At 41.5% G+C, this 13,265-nt stretch overlaps 1 protein-coding gene across 14 annotated transcripts in view; it reads left to right on the forward strand.

Annotated features, from left to right (window-relative positions):
• Nucleotides 1–13,265, forward strand: part of TBC1D4 (TBC1 domain family member 4) — a 213,178-nt gene that overhangs the window by 123,753 nt on the left and 76,160 nt on the right. For all 14 annotated transcript variants that reach the window (XM_089303582.1, XM_051850604.3, XM_051850605.3 and 11 more), the window contains exons 2-4: nucleotides 556–1,134; nucleotides 4,145–4,234; nucleotides 7,219–7,323. In XM_089303582.1, coding sequence (XP_089159708.1) covers nucleotides 556–1,134; nucleotides 4,145–4,234; nucleotides 7,219–7,323 — 774 coding nt within the window. The remainder of the gene's footprint in view (nucleotides 1–555; nucleotides 1,135–4,144; nucleotides 4,235–7,218; nucleotides 7,324–13,265) is intronic.

A 13,265-nucleotide genomic window follows, 5' to 3' on the forward strand; every position in this document is an offset into this window, starting at 1 on the left:
CTTCTGTTGATTCACCCCCCCAAGTGATCCAAAGCCAGGAGCCAGGTGCTTCTTCCTGGTCTCCCATGCGGGTGTAGGGCCCAAGCACTTGGGCCATCCTCCACTGCCTTCCTGGGTCACAGCAGAGAGCCAGACTGGAAGAGGAGCAACTGGGACAGAATCTGGCGCCCCAACCGAGACTAGAACCTGGGTGCCGGTGCCGCAGGTGGAGGGTTATCCAAGTGAGCCACGGCGCCGGCCCCTGTGAACACTTTTAAAAGCAATCAAAAGATAGAACTTATTAAAGTTGGCAGTTGTCTGTTCACTCTCATGGTTTTGTTTCACAGAATGGTCAAGTGTGATACTGCTATTTAACTTCCATTTCAATTAATTTTAGCTGACTTTCCATTTGACCTTGAAGTTTTGTTAGCTAGTATGCATTTGTATAGGGCCCATTTCTTTTTTATTCTATGAATTAGGATGAAAATTTATTCCATGTGACGATACCAGGTCTAGGTAAATGTAAATTATCTCAAAATGATTCCACTAAAATGAGAGTTTTGACCTTTTTTCCAGGTCCCGGATGTTATCAGCAGCATCAGGCAGTTATCCAAAGCTGCCATGAAGGAGGATGCCAAACCCAGCAAGGACACGGAGGACGCCTTTTACAACTCGCAGAAGTTCGAAGTCTTATACTGTGGGAAGGTGACCGTGAGCCACAAGAAGGCGCCCTCCAGTCTCATTGATGACTGCATCGAAAAGTTCAGCCTGCACGAACAGCAGCGCCTGAGGCTCCAGTCGGACCCCAGTGAGGACTTGGTGACCCCGGAGGCCGAAGTGCCAGGGGCCCCAAGAGACACCTTGCAGGAGGAGATCGAGGCCGAGGGCGACGCCGACACCCACCCCGGGCTCCCTGCCGCCCCCAGCCAGCCTGCACCACCCACCTCTAGGCTTTGCTTCCCTGAGAGAATTTTGGAAGATTCAACCTTCGACGAACAGCAAGAGTTCCGGTCTCGGTGTAGCAGCGTCACTGGAGTCCTGCAGAAGAAAGTTCACGAGAGCGGCCAGATAGCGCAGCCGCGCCGGAGACATGCGAGCGCGCCCAGCCACGTGCAACCCTCGGATTCCCAGAAGAACAGAACGATGCTGTTCCAGGTACTGGCGGCCGGGCCAACGGGGTCCAAGTCATAATCGGCTGGGCAGCCGCTGGGCCAGGACCACAGCACCTGTCATCCCGCTGTGCTGTGGTCAGATGGAGAGAGGGCAATGGAGAGTAGGAAAGGGGCGAGGGGCAGACAGGGGATGTGGATCTTAAGGAATAAGGGAGTGGGGCAGAAGGAGGAGAAAGAAGCAATTAAAGGGGCATGGCTGGAAAGTCAGCGATGCACGGATGCCTCTTGATCCCTGTTACAGCATTGGGCTTTGGTTAATTGTCTCAATAAACACTTTATTATTATTATTATTTAAATTTTATTTAAAATATATAAATTTCATGCGTTTCCTATATACAGATTTAGGAACATAATGATACTTCCTACCCTACCCTCGCTCCTGCCCACGCTCCCATCCTTTCTCTTCCCTCTCCTATTCCCTGTCTTAATTTTTACAAAGATCTATTTTCAGTTTACTTTATACTCTTGAGATTAACTGTACACTAAGTAAAGAGTTCAAAAAAATAATATGAAGAAAAATACACTGTTCCTCAACAGTACAGACAAGGGCTGTATACAATCATGAGTCTCGAAATGCCAATTTCACGCCAACACATTACATTTTATATACTCTGTTAGTTGCCATTGATTAGGGAAAACATATGGTGTCTGTCTTTTTGGAACTGGCTTATTTCACTGAGTTTAATGGTTTACAGTTGCATCGATTGTGTTGCAAAAGACAGGATTTCATCTTTTTTTAACTGCTGAATAGTATTCCAAAATGTATATACCATAATTTCTTTATCTTATCATCACTTGATGGACATCAAGGTTGATTCCATATCTTAGCTGTTGTGAATTGACCTGCAATGAATATGGGGGTATAGGTAACTCTTTCATCTGCTGATTTTCAAATTCAATAAGTACTTTAAAAAAACTCCAGAGAGCCAGACTTTTTGCAGATTGAATGATGCGTGATTTGGCAATGAAAAAAGCGAAGATTTTTTTTAGAAAGAGAAACAAAAGTCTAGAGATTCACAGGTATATTTTCAGATGAGGACACAGCAAGTCACTCTGTCACACAACAGGGAAGGTTAAAGAAATTCGATTGACCTGATAATTTACTGGAATGGCTGTTAAAATACTTTGATGCAGGGGCAGGCACTATGGTGTAGTGGGTACAGCCACCGCCTGCAGTGCCGGCATCCCATATGGGTTGCTGGTTCAAGTCCTGGCTGCTCCATTTCCAATCCAGCTCCCTGCTAATATGCCTGGGAAAGCAGCAGAGGATGGCCCAAGTCCTTGTGCCTGTGCACCCACATGGGAAACCTGGAAGAAGCTCTTGGCTTCGAATTGGCTCAGCTCCAGCCGTTGCAGCCATTTGGGGAGTAAACCAGCAGATGGAAGACCTCTCTCTCTCTCTGTCTCTGTCTCTGCCTCTGCCTTTCTGTAATTCTGCCTTTCAAATAAATAAATAAATCTTTAAAAAAATTTTGTGCAAGCTATGTTATTGTTGTAACAGATAATTTTTTAAAAAGATTTATTTATTTATTTGAAAGTCAGTTACACAGAGAGAGGAGAGGCAGAGAGAGAGGTCTTCCATCTGATGGTTCACTCCCCAATTGGCCACAAGGGCTGGAGCTACGCCCACCTGAAGCCAGGAGCCAGGAGCTTCTTCCAAGTCTCCCACTTGGGTGCAGGGGCCTGAGGACTTGGGCCATCCTCTGCTGCTTTCCCAGGCCACAGCAGAGAGCTGGATTGGAAGAGGAGGAGCCAGGTCTCGAACCAGCGCCCATATGGGATGCCAGCGCTTCAGGCCAGTGCATTAACCTGCTGTGCCACAGCACTGGCTCCTGAGAATTCTTAATTTTTAAAATAATTTTTCAGTATTGCATAACATACATAGAATGTCAAGTTCCACTGAAAAGAACTTTGTAACAATGCCCTGTAGAGGATATCCTCAGATTGCAATATTTGAGTTTTTTTGAAATAAAAAAAGAGTAGCTATTTACCCTTAAAGAAGACCTGAGCAGGAAATTCTGCAGCATACCTTGACAAACAGTCCCAGTGTGTAATGTTCATTTTATTAGAATTCATGTTTTGTTTTTGTTAGCTCTAGGCTTGTAATCAAAGTGTCTCTAGTCTTTTCTTTGGTGATAGATACATTAACTGAATTTTCCCCTCCTCTCTGGGCCATCAGATTTTTTTTTTTTTTTTTTTTTTTTTTTTTTTTTAGCCAATCTCAGTCCTTGCCATTAATTTTTTTGAATGATTTTCTTTTAAAGATTTATTTTATTTATTTGAAATACAGAGTTACAGAGAGAGGTAGAGACAGAGAAAGAGAGGTCTTGGATCTGATGGTTCACTCCCCAGCTGGCCTCAATGGCCTGAGCCACACCAATCTGAAGGCAGGAGCTTCTTCCGGGTCTTCCATGTGGGTGCAGGGGCCCAAGGACTTGGGCCATCTTCTATCACTTTCCCAGGCCATAGCAGAGACCTAGATCAGAAGAGGAGCAGCCGGGACTAGAACTGGCGCCCATACGGGATGCTGGCGCTTCAGGCCAGGGCTTTAACCCTCTGTGCCGCAGCGCCAGCCCCAAATGGTTGTTTATTTTTTTAAAAAAATCTCATTTATCAGCTCAATTAAATATACCATTTTATAGACCTTTTGGGAAAAAGTATGGATATAAATAATTAATATCTTTAGAAATCAAGAAGTAAGTAAAGGTTACATAGTTTTTGAAGACAATCATTTCTAATCTGAAAAGATTATTTTTTGCATCTTATCATTTAAGAACAATTTAGTTACCATTATTTTTTGATAAAGAGAAGAAATGTTATGAGGCGACTGAAGTTTGGGGATAAAGTATTGATTGAGTAGATGTTGGAGAGAGTATGAATAGGTGTATCTGAGATGTTGTATTTGAATCTAAATTATTAATTAACTATTTAGTCATAGGGTGCATGTTGGGTCCTTGTAAATTGAAATTAATTAAGATGCTTTTATTTTTAAGGTTGGACGATTTGAGATTAACCTTATCAGTCCAGACACTAAATCAGTTGTTCTAGAAAAGAATTTTAAAGATATCTCCTCTTGTTCTCAGGTATGTATCAGATATCATACTATCTGAAGGAATCAATTAAATCTTGTTCCATGACTAACCATGAAATAACTAGACTTAAACCACTCACATTTTCATGTGTTTTTTTTCTTTTTTTACTTTTTAAAAGAGAACTAGTTTTAATCCAGTGCTCATGTTTTTATGTCTATGCCAGTTAACAAAATCCTGTTGAAGTCTCTCAGTGTCTGTCATATGAGTTTGTTCTCGTTTCAGTCAGCTTTCTCTCCTTGATATTCACTTCATCAAGACTCCTCCATGGAGTGGATTTTTGTGTGTTGAGTTGTTTTGGAAATACCTTCAGAGTTAATGTTCTTAGACTCTTGGGCTGGGGGACTTGTGGGTGTTACTGATTCACATTTGCTATTAGTAGGGAGTTAAAGGAGAACTAGTGTTTTCAGTTAATAGTAATGCAAATTTTGAAAAATACTTTAATGTTTTTGGTCTTTTAATTTGAAATATATGTATTTAGATATTTCTAAAAATAGTTGGTATAGCCAGAGGTGTACGAGATTGTAATATTAGGCATGAACTTGTATCCTAAATATGCTAGTGATTTAGAACATCTATTCAAGGGTTAGAGCTACTAAACTTTTGATAAAAATAGAAAGAATTTTTGAGGTCAGGAGGATGGAGGCATACCTGGATTTCAGTGTGGGAAGGCTGAAAATGTGAAGATGCCACTGAGGAGGACCCTGGAACAGAGAGCCCAGTTTCTAGTCCAGTGACTTGGTGACCTGCTAGGAGCTGCATCATGCCAGCTCCCTACCTGTATTTTAATATTGGAAAATCCTAACTGCCTATTTGATTTTCTTCCGTTCTTGTTTTTGGATTTTTGAGGTTAGCTTTGCTATAGGTATGATATTCAGAAATTCTTCCCTTTGAAGATGACAAAAGAGATTTTGTACAGCTTGTTAATCATTTGTCTCCATGTCAGGTAGTAGCTTTCACTTCTAATATTTTGTTTTCATGTATTTTCTCTTAAACAGAGATGTAAAATTAGGTCGCATAGATAAAACCTTTTCTGCTCTAGTAACTTTAAGAGTGCCAGCATTTGAGTATAGGCGAAATATATGTATTGAGAATTTCCTAATTTCTATTTAAGGGATACAGAAATTTTGCACAAAATTATTCACTTTAATGGGAAAAGATTTAGTAAGCATTGTGTTAATTATCTGTTTTCTGGGGGTTCCTGCAACATCATAAGTCCCTGAGGGCAGGTGTCTTAGTCTTTGGGGGTGCTCTAAGTTAGAGCTTAACCTTTAGTTGCCCAATAAATGTTGAATGATCATTTCTCCAACTCTTGAAGAAAAGCTGCCATAGAAACCCAGGGTAGTTCCTGCTCCCACAGGGCACCGAGAGGCTTTCTCAAAAGCTGTGCCTTCCTCCTGCAGCCTCCTAGTGAGGAAACTAGTAATGCGCTTTGAATAGTCACAAGAGAAAAAGAAAAGAAAAAAGTAGAGAGAAAAAGAGCAGCCAAGCCAAATATGTAAAACTCAAAGTTCAAACGTGAATTGGTTTTTCCTTTCTATTTTTTTAAGGCAAGCTTTTATTCTCTATTCTGATTCAGAAAGAGAAACAAAAGCACGAGAGAAACTTCTGAAAAGGCCTTTCTTCTGTATGATGGCCTGGGAGCCATGTGCTGTTTTCTGAATGGCACTGTCCTTGTGACTTCTGTCCACAGAAATGAGCTGGTAGCATGTGGCTGGATTCAGAAACAGGCCTGCTTTTTAAACTCTGCACACCTACAAAGTTATTATCTTCAAAATCTGTAGGGCTGTTTTCCCAGCAAGCATGAGGAATACAGGAGTGGTTTGCTTTACTGGGAACTTTGCCTTGGCCTGAAGACTCTGAGCTAAAGAGGGCCTGTGAATTTTACCCGTTTAGTTCTAAGCTGGTAAAAGATGTTTCTTAATCCCTAAAGAGTTGTGCCAGGTCGAGCTTACTTTCACCTTGTGAATTGCAACTTTACTGCTCTCTTTTTTTCTTTTTGTGTAGTTGATTTCCTTTTTCTGTATCTGTCGGATAGATTGAGCTTGTTATCACAAGAATAATGGTTACCACTTATCAAACATTCCAGGAACTATTACAGGTATTTCTTAGGTTTAATCTCAAATGTTTCTGACCATGGATGTTGTTACCACTATTTTAGAATGAGAAATGGAGCCTCAGAGATAATACCAGCAAGATAGCTCATAATTAGTAAATCAGTTGGACCAAGATTTAAGCACAAATCCATGTGACTCCAAAGCCTATTTTCTTCTCACTTGGATTTAGGGAATTTCAGGGACTGTTGTAGAATTTTTGCCTACCTGGTTTTCAAATAATAAGATATTGCTATTAAAATAGTAAGGTGTCAACTCCTTATTGATATGTATGTATTCAAACTGATGAGACTAAATTTTCTATTAAATATTGCTGAATTTATCTAGCCTGAGAAGCACAATGAATTGTGAATGTGGACTGGCACCTGCACTAATTTCTTCAACATATATCAGTTTTTACCAATGTGACTCTTTGTCTAAAAATAGACAAATATTCTGGTGTTTTCATGCATTCTTTAAGGGATTGTATGCCATTTAATTCTGGTGTTGTCAGTTGTCATTTTTCTTCGATTCTTAGCCCTCACATAAAGAAGAATAGGGTTTATGATTAATCTTCTGACCAAGAAGACAATAAATTGAAAACTCCATTCCTTGCCAACAGGGAGTAGTGGTTTTATTTCAAGGTGCAGTGGATCTTGCCATCCCTGTTTTTCCTCCCATGGACCTGAGTCACAGAGTGTTCATCAGAAACAAAACAATCTTTGCTTTCATTTTACATATCATCAGGCCATTCTGTAAGTTTGCTGTGACATCACAGGATGGGTTCATGGAACTGAGAAAGCGTAGAACTAGTGTTGGTTTCTGTACTGTTGTTTAAAGGACACATTCCCATAAACCCGTATTGCACCTCTTCCTCCCGTCTAGGGTATAAAGCACGTCGATCACTTCGGCTTTATCTGCCGGGAGGCTGCAGAGCCGGGGCTGAGCCAGTATATCTGTTACGTGTTCCAGTGTGCCAGCGAGTCTCTGGTGAGTGAACTACTGCTGTCCAGGTGGCTCTAGGTGAGGCCTTTGCCCTTCCAAGCAGCATGAATGGTGGAAAAACACAGATTGTCATAGTCATGGTGAACCCTGGATGCTTTCCTGGTTTTAACAAGCCCGGTCATATTACCATGAATATTTTTAGAAGGGAAAAGAAGATTAATATGAGAAAAGCTGTTACTTTCCCAGTGCTCAAATGAGAAGAGAGGGAGACTGTTGACTTCCTAGTTTCTTAATTACTGTAACATCTCATAATCGAGAATGCTTATAGCAACACAGCAGAGAACCATTTTTGTTTCATTAGCCCCGTCTTCATTTTTAAAGGCTGTGTTCTCTGCGGTCTTCTTTGACCTTTCATTTTCTTACCTTGAAATTTAAGAGTCAATTTTACTCTCATGTACTATGGGAATTTTGGTGTGTGAGTGAAGATACTTAAGGCAGGCTTGGAAATACACCTGAGTGACAAAGAAATGTTGATTTTTTTTCCCCCTCCAAGTGTTTTCTTACTGTCCCACATGTGCTATCTCTCTTTTTAACCAGTTTAACATAATCTTCAGATATAGCCATCCCCGTTCTTCAAGGGTTTACAGAAAACCGTTTCTTAGGCACATAATCCTTGTAGCAGCATTTCTCCCACAAGAACAAATGCAACCTGCACAGAAGCAAATAAGCCAGGCAGCACTGTCCAGTTTCCTTCATGCGTGTTATAATCGTCTTGACTCATTCTTGCCCTCTACATTCCCAGTGTGGCCAGCGAGTTAGGACTCACTGAAGAAGTAACAGCACTGCTCCACCTTTTTCTCTAGGGATCATAATGATATTTTGATTCCGGAACATTCCATTTGAATGTTGTTCTAGATAATTAGCCACACCCGTGAAGTATCCACTTGTCGGTATTCAGTTGGCCCTTGCTAAGTAGGTTCAGTTTAGGACTTGAGATCAACCTTTGAGGGTAGTCATTATATAAATGACAGTGGAAGGCATGGGAATGTGTGAACACCCAAGGGGAAGAAAGAGGAGAGCCAAAGAGAACCAGTGATACCACCCTGGGAAGTCCCAGCCTACTAAGAGTTCGGTAGAAAAGAATCATGTGGTATACTCTGCACCCATACCCTACTCTCCACTCACCCCTACTGCTCACACCTCCACCATTCCCCCCTCATCCCTGCTCCCAAGACTGATCTTTCTACCATAGTCTCCATCCTGTACTCTCCTGCCTTCCCCAAACCTACCACATATCCTTGTAGTTTTTATTTTGGTAGCACCCTTTACTCAACTTTCCACTTCTGAAAGCCTAGCACATTTTCTTTTGCCTTTTGTATCTTGTTTACCAAATCCTATCGACTTTCAAAGGAAATATCTCTCTGTCCATCTCCCTTCCTTTTCTTTCTGGCTGACTCTGGGTGTTGGCCTTCTTCACTTGCATTCTTGTATTAATGGCCCAATTCCTCTCCCTACTGTTGCTTTCGTCTATGATCTGTGCATTTTCTCCTTGCTGCTAGAGTTTGATTTCTCACTGAATTTCCTCCCCAGCACCCAGTTACTGGGTGTCATCCTCCAGGGACACAGTCCAGATGGTGTAGCAGGAAGTTGAGCCTGCTCCATTCTTCTCCAGCCTTGTGTGTTGTGACTCCTCTGCCTTTTTTGTGACAGTGTCTTCACAAGTGCTTTTGCAGCTCATGAGCTGCTCTCTGGGTTAAACCACAGATACCTGTCAGGCGATTGGTGCGATGGTGCTTTTACTTTGATTTGCTACCAGACACCGCAATTGATGAGGGCCTGGGACACACATGGGGTCGAGGATGTAAGGGAGTGGCTGCAGCTCTCTGCAGGATCCTTGTGGCACAGAGGTGGCACTTTACTGGGTGGAGTGAGGAGTCTGTCATGTCAGGGGAGGCCAAAACCAAGCTCTCTGCCTTATTTGCTGTCAGGCTGGGAAGGGGCTCTGCCAGCCACAAGGTTTCCTGCTGTTACTCAGCTGGGACTCCGGGCAGTGCTGTAGTTACCTGTTTCTGGGTCCCCCTTCTTGTTGCTGCATTGGCAGTAAAGCAGGCCTGGCCTCCACCTCCCCTGAGTACCGCTCCCCTTCTTTCTAACTGTGGGTTTTATGGGACCGAGCTTACTTGTCTCATCCTGCTGGAGCCATTCCTGACTCCTGTCAGCACTGCTCTGACACCCCCACCCCGTGCTCAGTCTCCAGCAGCTCCTGCCAAGCCCCGCCTTCATTCATCTGTTTCCATAAGCAGCTAATCCAGGAGCTGTGGATTTCACAGCGGTGGGACTGTCTCCTAGTTTGTTGGTATGCTCAGGGTTGCTGGGTTAGTAAGTGCCTGATAGCTTTGTTTTGTGAATGATTAAATGATTGTGTTAGTCTTCACTTTAGGCAATCATTTTCTGAGGCCTAATTGGCCTCTGATCACTGGATAACTTGCAATGAAACAGAAACAATCTAAAACCTTATTTCCAATCTCTTTCAACGTGTTTTTTTTTTTTTGTTTGTTTGTTTTTTTGTTTTTTTTTTTTTAGCATTTTCATTTTGCCTGCACGCATGCAGAGTGGGTTTGGTGGAAAGCCTGGGGGCATGCTACATTACCTCCAGACGTGCCCTGTGACTAAGGCAACAGACTGGACTGGCTGTGAATGCCTGCCTATTCCTGGAAGCCCTGTTGGGGTTTGAGTTTTGGCAGCATTGTTCTTAAGAACAGGCCCATGCTAGGATCTTTCAAACCCTGTTTACTCTGCTGTTATCTCAAGCAAGCATCTTAAGTGAGTGGTGAGGCATCAGAACTGCATGCTGGAAGGAAGATTAAATGTAAATTTGCTGCCTAATAAAGGATGGCTCAAGCAGCTGATATAGGAACAAAAGAAAATAGTCAATTAAATACCCTTGGTGTGAGCAGTGTTCTAATTGATGTGGCTTGGCACTTGTGTAGGTATTGCAAAATCAAGCATACTGACTTGTCTTCCCTGTATACCAAGAACACAAGGTAGCATTTTCTCTTGCTTTTTTGTAACAATTACTATGAATTTATGAACAATATAATGTTCTTATGTGTTGTACTGCGGGTAAGTTACATCGGAAGTGTAAATGCTTTTTCTTTCTTTCTTTGTTAAAATAGTTATTGTAGGTAGATAGCTTAGTCTGTTTAACCAACTATTGAGATTAAAAAATGTATTTATTTTCACTTTATTTGAAAGAAAGACAAAGATCTCCTATCCTCTGATTCACTTTCTAAATTGCCTCAACTGCTGGGACTGGGTCAGATTGGAGCCAGGAGCCTGGCACTCAATCTGGGGCTCCCACATGGGTGGCAAGAGCCCAAACACTTTAGCCATCACCTGTTGCCTCCCAGGGTACACGTTAGTAGGAAGCTAGCTTGGAAACAAGCTAGCACTAGGACAAGAACCAGGTACTCTGATTTGGGATGCAGCTATCCCAAGTGGCATCTTGACCACTGTTTAAAATGCCTACTCTGAGATTTTTAGAAAATCTCACTTATGTAACAGTGCTTTTTTTTTTTTAAGACTTTATTTATTTATTTGAGAGGTCGAGTTACAGTAAGAGAGAGACAGAGAAAGGTCTTCCTTCCGTTGGTTCACTCTCCAGATAGCCACAACAGCTGGAGCTATGCCGATCCGAAGCCAGGAGCCAAGTGCTTTTTCTGGGTATCCCATGTGGGTGCAGGGGCCCAAGCACTTGGGCCATCCTCCACTGCTTTTCCAGACCACAGCAGAGAGTTGGATTGGAAGAGGAGCAGCTGGGACTAGAACCAGTGCCCATGTGGGATGCCGACACCACAGTCAGAGAATTAACCTAGTGTACCACGGCATTGGCCCCACAGTGCTTTCTTCAAAATTGGTTTAGATAATGTGAAAAGAAATGCAAGTTAATGCTATTCATACACAAAGAAAAAGTAATTTCCACAGATACACAGAAAATAGGGAAAGTATAACCAAAAGGAAAAAATAAAAGACCCAAGCTACTGAAAATTCAGAGTTTGTACGTGGTTAGTAGTTAATTAAATAAGCATGCTATTCATTAGAAACTTTAACATATTGATAGGAGAGTGAGGATTGGCCAGGGAAAGAGACCATTGTCTTGTTCATAGTTGTTCACGGCAGATTTATGCCATTCTTCGTTGGAGAGTTTGAGAATTTAAATTATTCAGATAGTATAATCTTTTGATATCCTTAGACATTCTGTGAGCCTTGTTCTAAAATACCAGGTTTGGCATATAAATGTTCATGAGCATTAACTTCAATATGAGTTGTCCCCTCCTGTCATAAATTGGACTTCTTTGTTCTATTTCATGCTTCCCTCTGGGAATTTAATGTTGCTGGATGGCAATGCCAAGAATATTTACTTTCTTTTTGTTTGCATATGATTGATTTGTCTTTGCACATTTTTTGCTTTTAATGTTTTGATGTGACTTATTTTTTTTGGTTGTTGTATGTAGACTCAAATATTTAAATGACTCATAGTGTGCTAATTTCAACTTTTCGTTGTAGTGATCCCAAGATAGAATTTACAGGCTGTTTAGAAAAAGTGTTGGATTAAAAAAAATTATTTTTTAATTTAGAAGTCAAATAAAGTTTTTACTTGTGGCAGGGAAAATTGATGCCCACATTTTAAGAATAGCATCCTGTTTTCATCTTGAAATAGAGAAGAAAATGCCCAAAATGCCCAATATTTCCACTGGAGGCCTTTTACAAGGCAGTATTATTAAATAGCAGTAATATATACGAAAGCTGTTTCAATTACTAAGCAGTTTACTAACCTCTTCAGTGTCTGACATAAATGAGAATCAAGAAAATAGAAATAAATGAATGTCTGCATACATAATTAAAATTACTTTTGAATACATAACAAGGTAAATGAAATAAAAATGCAACAGCATTACATGTATATTTGTTTAGTTTCTAAGAATTCGAAATCTTTATTTTTAATTATAGGTTAAAATGACATATGTTATAAATAATTCATTTCTTTTTATGGGATGATGTAAAATTACTCAAGTCTTTGTAAAGCTGATAGTATAATAAAACTTAAGGCCGGCGCTGCGGCTCACTAGGCTAATCCTCCGCCTTGCGGCGCCGGCACACCGGGTTCTAGTCCTGGTCGGGGCGCCGGATTCTGTCCCGGTTTCCCCTCTTCCAGGCCAGCTCTCTGCTGTGGCCAGGGAGTGCAGTGGAGGATGGCCCAAGTGCTTGGGCCCTGCACCCCATGAGAGACCAGGAGAAGTACCTGGCTCCTGCCATCGGATCAGCGCGGTGCGCTGGCCGCAGTACGCCAGCCGCATTGGAGGGTGAACCAACGGCAAAAGGAAGACCTTTCTCTCTGTCTCTCTATCTCTCACTGTCCACTCTGCCTGTCAAAACAAAACAAAACAAAGAAAAAAACTTAAGAATAATAGCTGCCTGTTAAGTGTTTGTTCTGACCTTTCAGTCCTAGTAGAAGAGCTAAAAACATTTCTTTCTATTCCAGGTTCCTCATAAACTCAAATGCAGAAGTATATTAAATCATTTCAGTAAAAATGTGCTCTTAAACCAGTCCATCGTTGAAGGCAAAAAAGAAAATAAAAAAATGACATCCCAAGCATGATAAATGGCTTTGAAAATCAAAGCTAGTTCAGATGAGGCCCCAAGTACCCAACAGCTCTGCAATGTAGGCTTTAAAATTTGATGTAAAAAAAAAAATTAATGTAAGTTCTCCAAAGTGTGGGAAAATCACACCTTACATTGATGGTTGTGCAGCAGGAAAGGAGATGCAAGCTGAGGTGGTTTTAACATTGCATGAAGATGTATTCTGTGTAGGTTTGATCTGGAAAGCTAAATTCACAGGTCTTGATTGAGTCAGTAGAAGTGCAAGAAAGAAACTAGCTGGCCGTTTGCAAGCTGCTGACTGAGTGGAGCGACCTTGTGGTTAATCT

This window comes from Oryctolagus cuniculus, chromosome 9 (assembly GCF_051225735.1).
Source record: "Oryctolagus cuniculus isolate XC-2025 breed Fujian yellow rabbit chromosome 9, ASM5122573v1, whole genome shotgun sequence".
NCBI classification, from domain to species: domain Eukaryota; kingdom Metazoa; phylum Chordata; class Mammalia; order Lagomorpha; family Leporidae; genus Oryctolagus; species Oryctolagus cuniculus.